The 18,688-nt window shown below is 35.1% G+C and overlaps 1 protein-coding gene across 1 annotated transcript; it reads right to left on the bottom strand.

Annotated features, from left to right (window-relative positions):
* LOC105162243 (probable anion transporter 6, chloroplastic) lies at nucleotides 86-10,633 on the bottom strand. The gene is made up of 15 exons (XM_011080237.2): nucleotides 10,122-10,633; nucleotides 9,567-9,712; nucleotides 8,791-8,890; nucleotides 8,531-8,583; nucleotides 6,654-6,728; nucleotides 6,321-6,401; nucleotides 5,956-6,017; nucleotides 4,623-4,690; nucleotides 4,189-4,304; nucleotides 3,452-3,488; nucleotides 1,999-2,094; nucleotides 1,173-1,314; nucleotides 1,031-1,083; nucleotides 807-893; nucleotides 86-518 (listed from the first exon to the last, which is right to left on the bottom strand). Exons 1-15 carry the CDS (start codon nucleotides 10,494-10,496, stop codon nucleotides 417-419), a joined length of 1,593 nt encoding a protein of 530 aa, XP_011078539.1. The 5' UTR covers nucleotides 10,497-10,633; the 3' UTR covers nucleotides 86-416.

The following is an 18,688-nucleotide window of genomic DNA, read 5'->3' as shown; positions in this document are numbered from 1 at the left end:
GTTCATGAAGAGGACGTGTTACAATATTAATATAAATTATTCATTTCTCTAACAGTTTAAATGATGTGGTCGTTCATCAAAACTGAAAACAGGGAAAATTACCCCAAGACAGGTAATTTAGTTTGAAGTCATTTGCATTTACAGGACTCACTGAAATTTATAACCATAAATATCCCTTACAAAACAAATCAAACATTAATACAGGAAGGTACGTACATAATATGTACACTCATATGTTGTACTAACAATGATGCAATAAAATGTTATTAGCCTATGATTTTGCACAAGGGGTAAGAAGGGATACAAGAACCTAAGTAGTAGGTAATATAAAAGGGCAACCTACACTGCGCAAAATTGTTCGGATATGTAATACATCCGAAAATGAGATGGGGTTGTTCCGACGCTCAATGCTACTATTAGTCGGTCTTGGAGAATGTTTGCTGCTTACTGCTAGCTAACGCCAACCAGACAATTGTACCGGTGAGGTAGAAGAAGATCGACGGAGCAAACAACGACATCTATGTGAGAAATAGACGTATATGTATTAGGACAGGGGTATACGAGAAAACTTAAATCACTTACTATTTTGAAAAATTATGCTATAATCTTTGCAAACATATTATGCATTACAAATTCTTCCTAAAGACCAGATGGTAAAGGAAATCTGTAATATAAAACGCGACTACAGGAAGTCTTAACGTAGTTTTTCAAAATTGAAGGGGTTTTTGGCAATATGCTAGAAAAATTAAGAGATGTCTATGTAATTGTATCAAGAAAACACAAATGTTGCTAAGAAAGGTACTTACCGCCCATGAGTGAGTCGAATCGAGAAGGTAACCTGTGAGGGCGACACCAACAATTCCAGGTATTGCTCCGACTGTGTTGGTTATGCCCTGCAAGAATGACCATATAATTCAGTTTCAGTAAGTATATGAAGAAAATCGTATCATAACTTCGTCATCAATAAAATAATATCCCAAAAACATTGTTTAGTAACAACTTCAAGTGCTAGACGCACAAAAAATCATACCAAAAGGACACTTGCATATTCGGGCGACATGTCTTGGTGGGTACAGTACAAGCCTGCCGCAAACGAATGACGTTGTATTAAAATTTATAACTTAAGAATCTGCTGTTTGAATATGCTACCAAAGCTGTTACGGGTTTAGTACCTGATAAGGCAAAGCTCGATAGCGCTAAACCACCTGTAAGGATTGCAACGACTTCCCATGGACTCAGTCCTAAATCGATAGAGGAAAGAATCATGCAAGTCGCAGGAGAAACAAATGCGATTGTTTGGCAAATTTTCCGTACCTGTTACCATACGAAACAGTGGATTTCCTAATTTAAAGTTTCAAATGCAGATGACTTCCTCCAAGTTGCAAAAAGTAGTTTGACTTATGATTGTAGAAGGAACTTGGAGTGACAAATAATATGACGAGAGGTTTGAGAAGAGAATATGAAGTATTTCCAGTACTGTAAACAGCAGACATGCTAAAGCAAGTACTTCACTATGAAGGGCATATTAGCTATACAGTTCCAATAACGACAAATCACTGACACAAAATATCAAACAAGAGCTTTCAGGTTTGAGAATATCAAACAAGAAACTCGTGACTTCGACTGAAAGGTCTGATTTTTTTAATTCAAGAAACAGAAACGGCAAAAAGAAGACAGTAGCTTAAGGTAATGCAGAAACCAACGGGATTTTATTACGAGAGGAGTAAGCATATGTACCTAGGTAAACTCTACACTTTCACCATTTAATTTCTAGTGCTTCTCTTCACAGAGAAGGTTCCATGTACACCAATTACATATCACAGAGCCCTCCATTCTGTTAAGGACTATCAAACAGAGAGGATGATACGTTTAAAACAAGCATATATGGGGTAGAAGTTTTCTAATCCTGAATCCAGGGGGTACTAAGGTTCTGCATTTAATGTACTTTTGAACTCATGAACAAAAAATTACATAAATAAGCATCCGCCTTTAACTCACCACTGTGGTTTCAACGCCTTTCGAGATTAAGCTGTCAGCCAATTGGGATGCAATGCTGGTGACAACGACTGAAGCTAGTGGCGGAAGAACTGAAACCTGCAGTTGCATAAGACAAAAAGTTTGTATTAATCCTCGTTAATTGCCAAGAACTCACACAACCAAAATCATTGATGATGTATTGTCATGCAACATTTTCAATACAAACTCCGAATTAGTTTATAAGCATGTTATCATATTTCAACTCTGTCTTCCCATGAGCACTCACTTTCTCCTTCACAAGTAACATATATGTACTTCATCTTATTTAATCTTTGGTATTACTTATGCCAAAAATATGTAATTAATTGGAGAGAAACATTACACAGGTACAGATATTTAGAGAGATATAAGGAATATTAAAGCAGGTTTGAAGATATATGCAGTCAAATATAGGTTCCCATATCATATTCAAATACTGTAAAATAAAGAGTTGGTTTTCAAGCTACAACACTGGTGTGGACAACATGGTATCCTGAAAAAGAATTTTGTCAAATCTGGTACGATGTTCTATTATGTAAAATGAGGTGATAATATATACAGGAGGTCCTGTGCGATACTTCAACCAACTAAGTTTTGCATTCCTACATGAATAGGATCTTGGTTGCTGTAAAGCTGCTCTAAAATGGAAGAAACAGACCGCAATTAAACATCCTTGTGGATAAAGGTTATTGTCCAATTTGATATTTCCATTATTATTACATTTCTTTTTGCAGTCAGAAAGGATATTTTTGTACCATTCTGTTGGTAACTCTTTCCATAGGCAACCCTACTATGACCACTCCAAGCAGTCTTTTCCATGTTTCCAGGACTTGTGCTGGCTGCTGGGTTAATTTTAGAAGGTTTCCCTATATGAACTTTGATTAAAGAGTGCGAGGCCAACACTATTAGCTAATTTACAGAGATATAATATTGATAAGAACCATGAGTTTAACCATGAAGTCTCATGCCACCTAGTTTCTTCCACACTTTCTACAATAACATCAACAATGCTCAGATGCGTTAGATAACACTTCCAGTAGTTTTCCAACTCAATATTAAGTCAAAACAAGTTCCTCTGAAGCGCCATTTATTATCAACTTTAGTAATTAGTTAATGATGAGATTACGGGACTAGAATTTAGGTTGAAATTTTTTTTGCATTTCTAAATTCATTATCTAAAAATACTATGGAAATTTGCTCCGCAGCTTATGATATCTTCTATGAAACAATAAGGTAGAAACAATGTCCCTTTCTTCTGTATTTGCATTTGATACAACAATCATACTGAGGAAGTAAAGTCAGATTGAGTATATTATCATGTTCTGATATGGAAGTTAATGAAGATATTACTAATTGGATGGTTATTGATGCATCAAAAATAGGACAAACAGCATATTGATGTATAAAATCTATCACTAAAATGTTCTAGACTTACCCAAGCAGCTTCTGTCAGATCAAGATTCAGCTCCTCACTGCAAGGGATGTTGCTCTATTTAAAATCCGATTGCATAATAACTTGCACCGTAATAAATTATTTTCATAGTGAATTGCATTTATTGACTAAAAACTAACAATAGAGAAGAGAAGAATACAGGATAAAGAAAAGCAAAGGTTGTCTCAAAGATGAAAAGGAATCCAAGAATTTCAGCATTTACTAGTCTAAGAGGACAAATTTCACAAACTCAATGTAAATAATTTGAATGCTACAAGGAATTACACTTCATTTAATAATAATGTGCCCCAAATTTGCAAAGTTGAGATGCATGTATAAAAGCCTTCGAAAAGTGAACATGTAAATTTCCGACAGCATTCGATCTTCAAACTAATAAAGTCATATTGAAAGTTGGTTCAAAGTCCAAATATTCAAATATTTTCTCCCATTTTGCAGATGCAAGCTCGTAGTTAACAATAAGACACTGGGTATAGGCATTACGATACTCTCATGCTGAAAGGTTAAACTTTGGTTACTTAGATATCCATGTCGTGATAGTAAAGTCACCAATTAGTACCATCAAAGTAAATACATATTGCAATGATCCAATAAAGTTGTGAATTTCATAAGCATAGTCCATGGGTAAACCTTTAAAAGTTCCCAAGAAAGAATCCTGCAGCTATGGCGACAAGAATAAACGGTTTTCAATCTTTTGACAAAATGTAGCAATAAAAGTGCACCTGAAATATGTGGGAAGCCAAGATAAGCAGGTATAGTGACCCCAACTTCCACAAAAGTGAGCATATATCATTGCCCATACAGCTTTAGATTTGAAAAATTCCTTCCAAGGTACATCCTGTATATTATCAAGAAATAGTCACACAGAAGCTCTCAACTCCAATCAATGTTCCCAACTCTTTTGATTCTTAATTTAATTCATTGTTTTTCTTGACAACAAAACCAACTGTTTTAAGTTATTATTATTCCTATGCTAGCAGATACTATTATCATAGAGAAAACCACAATTCTCAAGGATGTCATGCAAAGAGACATGTAAAATCCTTGTTGTTTTATGAAACATGATAATAATAGGGTCGGATTCTGCTTGTTTCAAATTCTTTATGTAATTTAAATACGTATCTGCGTCTAGTATTAAAGGAATAGATACACCTACCCCTAGTGAGCTACTCAACTCTTTCAAAGAGGAACCCCATGGCTTGCTCATAGGGTTAGATTGAGGCCCTGCAAAGATAAATTATAGCATATATGCGAGTCAGGAAAATATCGGACTATAAGGTTTCGGCATTTTCTATATGTAAAGCGTTGATGGAAAACATTACAATCTTAAACTTCAAAACAGAGTTATTGGAACTTAGGACAAATCAATCCAACCGAAGCAGAATCGTCCCACATAAATCTTCTCACTCACTTGTATAGCATAATTTTGTACAAGAATTGTCTCACATCACTAGAAAATGAACTTGTAACAACCTTTCTTCAATTATAGGGAAATAGTCTAACTAGTTTAAGAAAGTTTTTGTTGGCTCTTGCAGTGTGAGCTTAAGCTATTTATGTTGCAATTATCTAGTGACAACTGCATAGACTAAGGCAAGAGTCTATTCAGATACTTCGGAGCCATGGTTTAATATCACCTCCTCAATTGGTCCTAAACTTTAGGTTGGTATTTGACCATAACCAGAGGATGGATACAACGAACATTTCGCGTACTGTGGGGGAGTTGCAACATCTTCCCACATCAGCCTTGGGACGAAATCTTTTGGAGTAGTTTATAGGCCTGCCTTAGATTTTACAGTCAAGATATAGCTGGCTAGGGTCCAATATATGAATACAAGGGAGTGTGATTCAATCATTACAAACAATTTCCAGAAGATGCGAATTGAAATGAAAAATGAAAAAAATTTAATAACTAAGTGTCCATGACTTCTCAGATTCTTGTCAGCTGATTTTGTAAAATGCAGATGTTAGTCACTTCTGAATCGGACGAGCGGTTTTCTTAAAACCATAAACATTTTACTTCATAAAGATCATCGATAAACTAGATCTGGTCCAGAATTCTAATCTGCAAGGGTTGATAATCGAGAAAAAAAGGTAGAATCAGATCAAATAAGGAGAACGGTCAAAAGTATACCTTATGGTTGCGTTTAGTTACCTACTTTGGAGCCAAATTTATATGTCCATAATAACTAGTCTATTACACTTATTTGTACAAATGAGTTATATATGGATTTCAAATTCTTTAGCAACCATTTGGATTACGTAATAACTTTGACAAAACTAAAATGATTACTAGATCAATTTGTACAGAAGCTATTCAAGGCATTAGCACATGCATTAACATAACAAAAAATGAAGACGTCATCACCATAGACTACTGAAATCGACAAACAATTAAAAACAAGTTAAGCTTATTTCAAACAGCAAAGACTTTAAAAACGACGGAGGCAGAAATTTAGACAAAAATGAAAAATAAAAAAAGAATAGCATACATGACAAGTAAGGAGCTCTAAATGGAGGCTCATCTTCTCTAACGAACTGAAATACTGAAAACCTGAAAAGTAGTTTAAAAGATTTGAGGGAGAAAAGAAAAGTCTATGTTAGTTTAAGTGACCACATCAATTACTTATGTATCTTTACCTATGAAACTGGAGAAAGAAAATTATAGTGATTGACAGGCTTTCACCAGGGATATTTTCTTATCCTATTACAGAAGAGAAAAAAGAACTGATTATGTTGCATCTAGAACGAAAACATGAGATTTTTGGGGTTATTCTGCTTTTTATTTTCATGGTTCTTCTATTGGTTCCAAGGGACAGGGATATACAATCTGATTTAAATTCGAACATTATCTTACCAGGCTATACCCAGGGAGCCAAAAATGTAAAATACAGATCCCCAGCCATAATTCTGGATTAGTGGAGGCGCCGAAAGAAGCCTGCAGTTCAACGATCCAAATATTACAAGTGAGTGAAAACCCAATCACAACATTTGACTAACAAGAAAACAAATAACGAGTTCAAATCATTCTACTGTAAATTCAAATAGATTTTATGTGTTATAGCTGCCAGCCAATCAATTCCATACTGCGTAATAAAAGCTTCGCTATCTTCCATATAAGATCTTGCAAAATCTAACAAATATGATGCATGGAAGGCAAAATGAAGATTAATTGCTAAAAGATCATTACCCCAAGACACTTCCAACACTCAAACCACCGAAAACAAATGCTACTGCACGTGAACGCTCTTCAATTGGTATTGACCTGAAAATAGTTCAAATCGATGTTACATAGAACACAAGTGAAGAAGTAAGCAATCACAAATACAGAACCCCTCAAAAGAGTTAGTGATGAAGTCAATTTATTATCATCAGAAGATACAGGCAATGACTCATAAATTGATAAAGGAAGAGATTGAAAGGAAGTAAAGTTGAACCTCGGGTACCAACCTTCTCAAACTATTAAACCGATCTACCACCTTTTCTTCACTTCCCACTCCACAGATAATGAAGCAATGAAGAACAGGCAAAAATAAAATATTTTCCTTTGAACTCTGGGCTACAACATTTGAGGTGCATCCAAACAAATTGTGCTGTTTCCCCTATTCCCTAAGATATAATGAAATCAAACCCTTTGTGGACCACTAACTTTTTGGATACCTTAGTGAAGTGTATTGAACAGAGCTTATAAACAACGATCATATGTACTTATGATGTGAAATGCGGACTCATCGTACACTTCATTGTTTCTATACTTGACTCTATTCTACACATAAATAACTTCACTTACAGCAGAGAGGATCCATTATAGCAACTCAGAAGGCAAAGAATTTTCGGTTAGCTTGCTCCATGTTCCAAGTTTTTATTGATATAGACATGGTTAAGAAGTAGAGAACACTAGAGATAGTCACCTTATGGCATAATCAGAAGCAAAAGATGGCATTCAAGTACATACACGTTGCTTACATCTGATTTCTAAGTAAAAACCTGCACTGTGCAATAGCCACTGACTCCTAACTAAAGAGCAGGAGAAATGATTTGTTTTAATGAAACACTTAGACCTTAAATCTATCCTTAAGATTCACTATTTCAGCATCGATAAACACCTAAAACTTGCATAGGTTAAAAAAGCATTCCCCCATTACAATACATGATACAATAATTTATAATGCACTTCAGAATGAAAACTTAAATCATGGATTCTTGGGCAGAATAACAAGAGTCAAACCAATTCCTCACCAACGCCCCAACAAATAATAAAGAAAAAAGAAGGAAAAGAATCTATTATCTGATAAAGATCAAAACAAGAGAAGTATCTAAATCTGTCAGTCCCAGAACAAAGAACTCCACGAAGAAGAAATTACATATGCAGTAATTATAAGTCCTAGATTGCGTCATCGCACTCCTTATAAAGACCAGAACGAGCAGCAATGTGGTTCTTTCCTAAAATACTTCTGACTTCCGCTAAAAGTATTTAAGGTTACACTATTTCTTGTTAATCTTATCATTATAACAAAACTAGTGTAACAGAGAATATCTCAGATCATCTAGAAAATTTCTAATCTGCAGAAATTTTAACAATTGAATCAGTGGTCTTTGAACTCATGAATCCAGACGGCATAGTTCTGTCTTCATGTAAATACAAAGGATAACTCAACAGAAAGCAATGCTTGCAAACAATTTTATAGTGAGAAGTCATAATGGACTACTTAAAGATCCTGACCTTTGTACTTTCTAATAACATTACCTTCTAAGATAACTTTGTCAAGAAAACCATAAGAATAGGCAAGCTAATATGAAATAGAAGAAACCCCAACTTTTCCGCAGGTACAGACAGAATTTTAGGTGCTATAAGACATTGTGGAACCTAATAGCAGTTAAAAAAATCAAAATATTCCATTTCTTACCAGTGCCAAAAGTATCTAGAATAACGATTTATTGTTCTCCATCAGTGATAAATTCTCTATTTCTTTTCTAATTCTCATTATCTCATTCTCTTTACAATATTTTTCATCTTTTATCTGTGTTCATCCTTCTGGTTTCAAGGACGTCACATTAACAACGTACCTAGCAATCATATCAGTGGCAGCAGATGGTGAAACACCTTCTCCTATTCCAACCTGAATTGTTAATTAAGCAAGTCAGGATAAAGGATAAACAGAAATGAATCTGAATGCGTGCAAAGTTTTGAATGAAATTAATCGGAAGAAGTTTAAGTTGTCATCAGACCAGAAAAATTATTTTGCTCCCAGTTTGATAACGAAACAAGTAGAGAGTTTATCTTAGCATGAGATAGTATTTATGGAAGCTCGGAGAAATGGAATTACCAAAATCCTGGAAAATATAAGTCCTGGCATAAACCCAGCAAGAAGGGGAACCAGAGCTGTGGCCAGCGACCAGACCAGGACTCCAATTTCGAGAACTTTTCTGCATACAGACAGGGTAATCGATGGAAAAAAAGATTTGAATCGATAATTCCCATTTTCCTATTTATGATGCTCAAGATAAATATTGAAAACTGCATAGTACCAGCACTTCAAGAAACTTAATGAGGATGTGTTTTATCAGTTGTAAGCAATAAGACACATTTGACAGGATTAAGGCGCCAAAATTTTCTTTTTGCTCATTGTTGAAAACGAAGACTTATATCAAAATAAATGCAAATTGTAGAAATACATCCATTACCAGTGCAGTTGATCAAACAAAGAAAACTGTTGATAAAACAATTCGATCACAGACCAATTCTTAACGCATTAGATTTCATTTTAAGGTTTCAACCTCTCCCGATCTTTTATAACTTCGGTCAATCAAAATGTCATTCTGAGGTTTGAATTATCAGTATTTGTAAAGATTTCTGATTCTGAACCAAGAACAAATCAAATTAGCTGGCAAAACGTAGAGGAAAGTCAGTCTATTCTCAGTAGCAACACCATCTCCATAGTTGCATGAGCATACAAAATATTTCTTCACATGTTAGTATTGTTTATATGTTCATGCAACTACCAAATGGCTTCTTATAAGCAACCATCCCATGCTTTAGGATCCTCCACAGTAATGTCGCTAGTGTAAACTTAAACAGCCAAGTTTGGCCTCAGGTACCAACCTCCCACCAAAAACTTTTGCGAGCCAACCACCAGGCAACTGACTAAGTGCATAACCCCAGAAGAAAGATGACTGCACCAATCCAGCCACAGAAGCATTCCACCCAAATTGATGCGACATTGGAATTATGGCAACACTCAAATTCACCTATTCAGTATAGGAAAAATTAGTCATAAATTTTCCCATAGTTAACCTAATAGCATTTATCAATTCTGACAATATATCTAGATGAATTTTCATAACTTTGCAATCAGTAGTCATAAATATCCAAAAGGCAAGCACACCATAGCAACATATCACTCCATAGCAAGAAAAGATTCCATTATTCCAACATAAGTTCCTACTCATTTCCAAGGCAGAAAACTAATGCCCCCTCCCTCGGTAAAATGAAAAATTTGGCCTTCAAACATTTACACATCCCAGGCATTAAATACATCCTGTCTGCACGAATTTACTTTGATCCAGTGAGAAATCAACCCTCTTCAATTATCACAAGAATTGTACTCTCACAAGAAAGGCTTAGAACATATCCTAAACAACAAACAAGAAAAATTACCTTATCCATATTGCAAACAACAAAGGCCAAAGACGTAGTCCCAATGAGCTTATATCTTTGAGGAAGATTCTTCCATGGCGGCCAATCCCAGTTAAAGCCCACTTCCCCACCCACACTCCCAAACTCCCCTAGACCGTCCTTCTCCTTCAACTGACCATTCACTTCGAGCCCACTTAGAATTCTTTGTGTTTCTGCAGCATTCTCTCTTTCTGTCTCTTTTATGCTGCAAGAAACTCTAAACTTCAAGCTTTGCTTAAAGGGTAGCCCATTCAAGGGTTGGTTTGCCACCGAAGTTCCGAAGGTTGAAGCTCTTATGCTTTTGCCATATGAAATATTGAAGAAATCGCTGCTTGGCTTAGAGATGAGTCGAGCCATTTTTTCTTCTTCTCCAAAGTAAAGGGAATATGAAGAAAATGTCAGAAGCTCTGAATTTGGAAGGAACGAAGTTGAAGAGTATAAGGTGGAAGCGAGCGTAGTTAATGTATTGTGTGTGTGATCAGAGAGTGAGGAGAAAGAAACACGACATTTAAGAAAAGGACCAAACTTTGCCACGGAAGTTGGAGGTTTGTGGCGCCCAATTAAATTGGAAAAATATCATCGAGTCTTTGTTTTTCTCTTTTTGAGTATATTATTATATTTGCAAACTCGTAATTTAGTTTTATAAGACACGAAGTTCCGCAATTAAACATAATGTTTGGTTTTGTTTTTAATTTATTTTAGGGTATTTTGTGGAAATAGAGAGAGAAAAAACAAAGATAAATAAAAATAAGTTAGAGATAGTGTGTATGTTTGGATTTGTTTTTAAAGATAATATAAAATAAGTATGGTATGTTTAATGTTGGGTAGTAGGGAGACAAAAAGTACTGTTCATTATCAAATCACGTCTCTTTTATATATATATTTATATATATATATGTATAAAAATATATATAATTTATTTAGAATTGAGTGATTAAAAATAACTATTATTTTTTAATTAATTATATTTTTTGGAAAAAGTAATTAAAACTATTTTAAGATAATCAAAAATATATTCAAAACTTACAAAATTAAGCAAACCAAACATACTCTATATTCAAAATCAAACATAGTGAAAGTCTCTTGCTTTATGGGATTCACAACTAAATTCATCAATATTCAAAAAAATTAACAAATTTCATCCTTTTTCAAGAATAAAAAGTTTATGGCATTTATATATGATTCTCATACGTAGGGGTGTTCAGTTCCATCAATTGAATTGAACTTAATCGAATTTTTGATTCTTCACCCAAATTTTAGTTCGATTTTGGTTTTGGTTATAACCGACATTTTTCAGTTTAAAAATTGAAAAATCGAATTTTTCTAGAAAAAATAATGTTAGTATTTTTTTTCAATATTGTCTAAAAAATACATATGTAACCAAAGCCCAAGCATGTTGTATTGCAAAGGAAGAAAAACAATTGAAGTTGTAAACATTAGGGAGAAAATTGTGTTCTCCATTTCTGCAAAATATCTCTATTAATTTTCTGTTACAGAGAAGACGATCACCTCTGCTCTATATATATATACATATGTCATGCAAGATAACTGCCAAAATAACAAACTAACAATATGACGATGAGATGGCCCAATAATAACAAGAATAAATGACAAGGCCTGACACATAAGTTATACAACACAGAAACAGAACTAAAATGTGTTGCCAAAAATGCGACTTCAGTAAAAACTCTTTAGCTAGTATCCAAGAAGCCAACGTCTTCTTCTTCCTCAAGCTGTTGCTCTGTTATTTGTTGCTGCTGTAGCTGCTGAGATTGTTGTTGTTGCTGCTTAACTTCAACATCCCCCCCACAAGTGGGACGGGGATCGAAGGAGACCAGTCCCAACTTGGAGACAAGAGAGAAGAATGTCTTCATGAGTAAAGACTTTGTAAACACATCAGCTAACTGTAGAAAACCAGGAATAAAGATAGGGGAAATGAACCCGTCTTTGTAAGCATCTCGAACAAGATGGCAGTCCAATTCAATATGCTCTGTACGCTCATGAAAAATCGGATTCGCCAGAATGTGCAAGGCCGCCTTATTATCATAGAACAAGTCAATAGGTAGTGAAACGGAAACATGGAAATCAGAAAGAATATATAATAACCAACGGAGTTCACAAACAGTTGAAGCTAAACTCCTATATTCATATTTAGCAGTAGACCGAGAAACGGTGGACTGCTTCTTGGTTTTCCAAGATACCAACGCATCACCAAGAAATATGCAATACCCTGTGAGAGAACGTGTGGAGTCCAAGCATGATACCCAATCCGCATCACAGTACGCGCGAAGGACTAATGAATTTGCAGCAGGAAAATACAATCCTCTTGAAGGACAACCCTTAAGGTAATGGACCACATGTAAGGCTACCTTCCAATGTGAGTCGCTGGGGTGATTCAAGTAATGACTCAATTGCTGGACTAAATAAGAAATATTCGATCGGGTGAAGCCAAGATAGAGTAAACACCCAACTAATCTCCTATAGGATTCAGGGCGTGAGAAAGGGGAACCTGATCCAGCAACCAATTTCAAACCCGGAAGGAATGGACTAGAAGCGGATTTAGCTTGAGCTAAGCCAGTATCTCATACAATGTCCAACACATATTTAGTTTGTGCCACGTATAAACCTGAAGAACCACGGGCGATTTCAAGCCCAAGAAAGTACCTCGCATCCCCTATATCCTTAATGGTAAATAGTTGGTGATGATACCGTTTAACTGCAGCAATATCATCGAGAGAAGGGCCTGGGATGAGGATATCGTCCACATAGACGAGAAAAACCATAATGCCTGAAGAAGGAGGCTTGATAAAAAAGCAGTGGTCGTGGACAGATTGAACGAATCAATAAGCCGTAAGCTTCAAAGTGAACTCTGTGTTCCATTGACGTGAGGCCTGCTTGAGGCCGTACAAAGAACGCTACATTTACAAACCATGTTGGGAGGAACCTTATATCCATCAGGGGGCAGCATAAAAATATCTTCTTCAAGGTACCTGTGAAGAAATGCGTTATTTATGTCCAACTGTTGAATAGGCCAAGAATAAGCAGCAACAACAACAAGGAAGATACGCATAGTTACACACTTTGCCACTGGGGAAAAGCTATCCGTATAGTCAATGCCCTCAATCTGGTTGAAGCCCTTGGCCACCAGACGTGCCTTGTACCTGTCCACTGTCCCATCTGCACGAAACTTGGTTTTAAAGACCCACTTACAGCCGATTGCACGTTTACTGGACAGCAAAGGAGAAATTTTTCCTGGGGTGATTAGCCTCCAAGGCTTGCAACTCCATATCCATGGCCTCCCTGCACTCCTTATGTTGAACTGCTTTTGAAAAGGACTCGGGCTCCTGCAAGACAGACAAGGAAGCTACAAACGATATGTATGCAGGGGTACAGGAATGCAATGAAGAGAGAGTTGACTAGAGCAAACAAAGTCGTTCATCCAAGTAGGACGCTAAGAAATTTGAGTGGAGCGTGTAAGTGGTTGTACTGAAGCTGGAGAAGAGTCAGAGGTAGGCAAGGATGGCTCAGGAGAGGGTATAGAAGCAGAAGAGGTATCATGAAATGGAGCTGAAATATCTGCAGAATGATATAACAGAGGCAGAGGACAAGAGTTAGTCTTTTGAACAGAAACAGAGAATGGAAATACATCCTCATAGAATTGGACGTCTCGAGATATAATAACACGATTGTTGTCCATGTCAAACAACTTATATTCCTTTTGTGTCATGGGATAACCTATGAGAATACACTTGAAGGCCTGGGATGAAACTTAGACCTATGGGGCTCAATATTCGCTGCAAAGCAAAGGCTACCAAAAATACGAAGATGGTGATAAGTGGAAAGTTTACCGGTTAAACGCTCGAAGGGTGTTTTCCACTGAAGAATCTTAGAAGGTGTCCTATTAATCAAGTAAGTGGTGGTGAGAATACAATCACCCCAAAACTTAGAAGGCAATGAGGTTTGGATTAATAAGGCTCTAGCTACATCTAGGAAATGTCTATGTTTACGTTCTATCCTACCATTTTGTTGAGGTGTATATGTGCAAGAAGTTTGGTGGATGATGCCATTCTCTTAACAAAACATTAGGCAATCTTTGTTCAAGAACTCAGAACCATTATCCGTTCTGATCATCTTAGTATTTGTAGAATGTTGGGTTCTAACCATAAAAAAGAAGATTTTTAGAATAGAGGTTACTTGGGATTTCTGTTTTAAAATATACGTCCAAAGGGAATGAGAGTAATCATCAAGGATTATCAATACATAGCTGCAATTTGAAATGGTATAGGTTGTATAGGGTCCCCAAATGTCTAAGTGTATTAAATCAAAGGGGGCTTTGGCTTGTGAATCACTTGGAAGAAAAGGAATTCTAGTTTGTTTGGCCTTATGGCACACTTCACATGGTTCAGTAGATGCAGCATTAGAACAATTAGGAAGATGAATGTGTTTCATTACGATCAAGGGAATATGCCCCAATCTATGATGCCAAGTCTGAGCATTACAATGAATATCAGCAGAATTTGAAGAACTGTTACAGATAACAGAGATGGAAGAAAGATTGTATGAGGTCTGTTTAACAATGTACATTTCTGAAAAGATTTCCTTCAAACAGATTCGCATTATTTGCTTGGTCCTGCAACAAACACTTAGAATCAGTAAAGTGAAAGGTGTAAGAGGTGTTACGGCAAATTTGGCTAACAGATAATAGGTTGACAGAAAACGAAGGAAGGTTAAGGACTTGAGTAAGAACGACATGCTTATTTAAGTGAACTGTTCCAATGTAAGTGGTTGTTTTATAGGTTCCATCAGGTAAATGTATGTGTATGGGTTGTGCAAGAGTAGTGTATGAATGAAATAACTGGAGATTAGCACAAATATGGCTTGTAGCTCCCGTGTCTATTATCCAACAGTCCAAATCAATGTCTGAAAGTTCAGAGATATTACCTGCGAATTCAACATCATCATGGCAGGTGAAGTTTGAATAGCTACTGATAGGATCGCCAGCTGCAGTGCTCTTTTGCATCAGTTTAATTAGGTCCCCCATTAACTCAGTCATGTGCTTAGTACTGGATTCGTTTGCAGTCACATGTTTCTCAGCTTAACATTCATCACCTTCTTTCGCTTATCACCCAACGCTTTGTACCAATCTGGTACACCGTGGATTAGAAAGCACGTATCCATTGCGTGCCCAGTCTTGTGACAATGTGTGCACGTCAAACTTCGCTTATCCACATAAGGTCTTCTCCTGCTCTGAAATTTTCCATTTCCATTTCTCTTGCTATCTCTATATATGAATTGATAGGCCATGTGTTGAGGAGTTGCAGCCGTTTCTGTTTTGACTTCTCTCTGTTTCTCTACCGTATAAATCATAGAAAATGCTCGTTCTATAGTTGGCAAAGGATCTACCATCAGTAATTGACTTCTTTCATTGTCGAACGTTTCATGTAATCCCATAAGAAACTGTATAAGTTGCATATGTTCATTCCGTTCTTCTATCACTTTGTTGATTCCGCAAGTACAACAACCACAAGTGCATCTTGGATTAGGTGCTAAAGACAACAGCTCGTTCCAAAACTTTTTCAGCTTAGTAACATAGGCTGTTAATATCAGACCATGCTGTGCGATGGATGAAATTTTGCGTTGGATTTAGTATATCATCGGTCCATTGCTCCTGCCATAACGACTCTGTATTTCTAACCAAAGTTCTCGCTAGGAAGTGACAAACATGAAGGATTCGACGATCTCCTTCGAGATAGAGTTCCATAACCCGGAGGTGACCATTAGATCAACTCGACGCCACTGTTCGAACATTGTTGTTCCTGCCGCTGGTGTTGGAAACGTGCCATTAATGAAGCCAAGCTTCATTTTTGTTCCTAAAAGCCACATAGATAGCACGACTCCATGTTAGGAAGTTTGTACCATCCAATGGAGAGGATGATAATGCCAAACTAGAGTTTTCTGACGGATGAATATACAACGCCTCGCGCTCTATCTGCTCTGCAGCCGTTCTGTCAATTGGATTGGAATCTGCCATATCTCACTGATTTTGTATATTGCAAGCAATTGTGTATCCAGATATCTTCATAGAGAAGGCTCTAATACCATGTTGGATTACAAAGGAAGAAAAACAATTGAAACTGTAAACATTTGGGAGAAAATTGTGTTATCCATTTCTGCAAAATATCTCTGTTAATTTTCTGTTACAGAGAAGACGATCGCAACTGCTCTATATATATACATATGCCATGCAAGATAACTGCCAAAATAACAAACTAACAATATGACGATGAGCTGGCCCAATAATAACAGGAATAAGTGACAAGGCTTGACACATAAGTAATACAACATAGAAACATAACCAAAATGCGACTTCAGTAAAAACTCTTCAGCCAGTATCCAAGAAGCCAACGTCTTCTTCTTCCTCAAGCTGCTGCTCTATTATTTGCTGCTGTTGTAGCTGCTGAGATTGTTGTTGTTGCTGCTTAACTTCAACAAAACACAACCAAAACAAAATCAACAAAAAATCAATCATGCATTTCAACAAACACTTTAAAAGCATTCAAATTTCTTCTACAAACTGTAAAAAAAAATTACAAAGAAGAAAAATTACATATTAATGGAGTTGGAGCGAAGCTGTACCAATCGAGTCAGAGCCGTCCGAGAGAGAGAGTTAGAAGAGAGAATTTTGCACAATTTTTTCTTTCTGCTTCAACCAGTCTGCCATCTCTGTCATCGAGAGAGAGTTAGAGGGGAGAGAGAGAGAGAGAGAGAGAGAGGGGGTTCTATTAACGGCTATTAATTCATTCAATGACTATATATTGGTAATAATATTTTATTAAATTCAAAATTATTTAACTTTATATATGTTACATTTACCCCTTACAAGTATAAAAGTATTAATAAAAAAATGCTGAATGAGATTTAAAATTGAAAATGTATGTAATATTTTTGTTCACTCTAACATTTTTTGTCCAACCCTCGAGAAAAATGATAGTTTAAATAGAAAATTTTTGAAGGGGGTGCAAATAAAATTTTAAAAGTATTTAGGAAGGAAATATAATTTTTGTATTTTTAAAAGGAAGCTAAATGTAATCAACCCTAAATACAATCTTTAAATTTAGGTATTTGGCAACAAAATGTGAACTTTAACCATGAAAAAGAAGATGACAAATATTTTTTTATTATATATACTTCCTTTGTACTCCAATTATTACTCTTAATATGTTTTACCACTAGAAAAAAAATTAAGTTTTTGCTACACTATAAACGATTGCAGCTTAAAAATGATAAATCAATATTATTAATGACAGTTAATTAAAATCAAAGTAAAAATTTAAAATTTTACCATAATTAATCAATATTCACCGTGATTTTTAGCCATAGCTAAAACATTTATCATGGTTTTAGCAATACCTACAAAAAGAACGGCTAATGACCGTTGTGAAGTTGTGGTTGATTTGTTTTGCTACGATTTTCTTCTTTTAGCTACAATAATTAACCGTAGCGGAAAATTGTATTTTTTCTTGTTAAGATGTCTCAAGATAATATTTTTTCATGAAATAATTTTTTGCTAAATACTCATTTACTTAAATTAATGATGTAATACTACTAACTTTATTTTATAAAAATTGCAAAATTTTTATTACCTTTGTAAATTAGTCAAATGAAAACCTTTCTAATCTTAAACTGGGTAATTTATATAGGCTTAGTTTGTTTCTATTTTTTGATTGTTTGAAAGATAGTAAAAACCATTTTGAATGTTTGTCTATATTCTGAAAAAAGAAAAAGAATATAATTTTGATCTGCTAGCTATAGAGTTGTCGCACTTTTTGTCCTGTCTGATTCAAAAATTATAATTAAAAAAAATATTGCATATTTGGTTTAAATATCGTCAAAACAAAAAAAGGCTAAATTAGCCATATATTTTCACATGTCTTTCACGTAACTTAGTTATAATTTGAGATTTTTAATTTTTTTTGGCCACATTTGCTAACGTGGCTAGAGGAATGTAGGAAAAAATACAACTTTGATCCTATAACTATTTTAGTCCAAATGTCACCTCAGCAAAACTAATTGAAAATATAAAAATCAAAATTGAAAAGGGTCACATGTTAAGCATGTGCCAATTCTTGAGAAATTTAGCATTTTTTAACTATATTTGGATTAAACGTGCTATTTTTTTTTTAATTATAGCCCTCAATTACAAATTTGAAATCACAAAAAACCAAAATTGTATCTTTCCCTTTGAAAAAACTCATAACTATAAAATATTTCTGTTTACTTTAATTTATCTTATATAATACAAAATAAAACATATTTAAAATCCTCAAAAATGTATTCATACCTATCTATCTTTCTCATTTTATCTATAGAAAAAATTATTTTTTTAATTCGCTAAGTATATCCAATATTAATTTTAGTCTTGTAACTATGCTCTTTTTTTATTAAATACTTTAAATTTCAAAATTAATAAAATTTAGTCAAATTTAGGGTTTTGTATATAATTTTTCGATCAATTTTTGAATTTTAGCCCAAAAATTGCACAAGTGTAT

Source organism: Sesamum indicum, linkage group LG5 (genome assembly GCF_000512975.1).
Source record: "Sesamum indicum cultivar Zhongzhi No. 13 linkage group LG5, S_indicum_v1.0, whole genome shotgun sequence".
Taxonomy (NCBI): Eukaryota; Viridiplantae; Streptophyta; class Magnoliopsida; order Lamiales; family Pedaliaceae; genus Sesamum; species Sesamum indicum.
The sequence above is the reverse complement of the archived record's forward strand: the minus strand, read 5'-3'. Positions and strand labels throughout refer to the sequence as shown.

Coding starts and splice junctions, on each gene's coding strand:
- LOC105162243 (XM_011080237.2), bottom strand. CDS start 10,496: ATGGCTCGACTCATCTCTAAGCCAAGCAGCGATTTCTTCAATATTTCA. Junction 3,489..4,188: donor TGGCTTCCCACATATTTCAG/GTGCACTTTTAT, acceptor CATCCCTTGCAG/TGAGGAGCTGAATCTTGATC. Junction 519..806: donor ATTCGACTCACTCATGGGCG/GTAAGTACCTTT, acceptor TTTCTCACATAG/ATGTCGTTGTTTGCTCCGTC.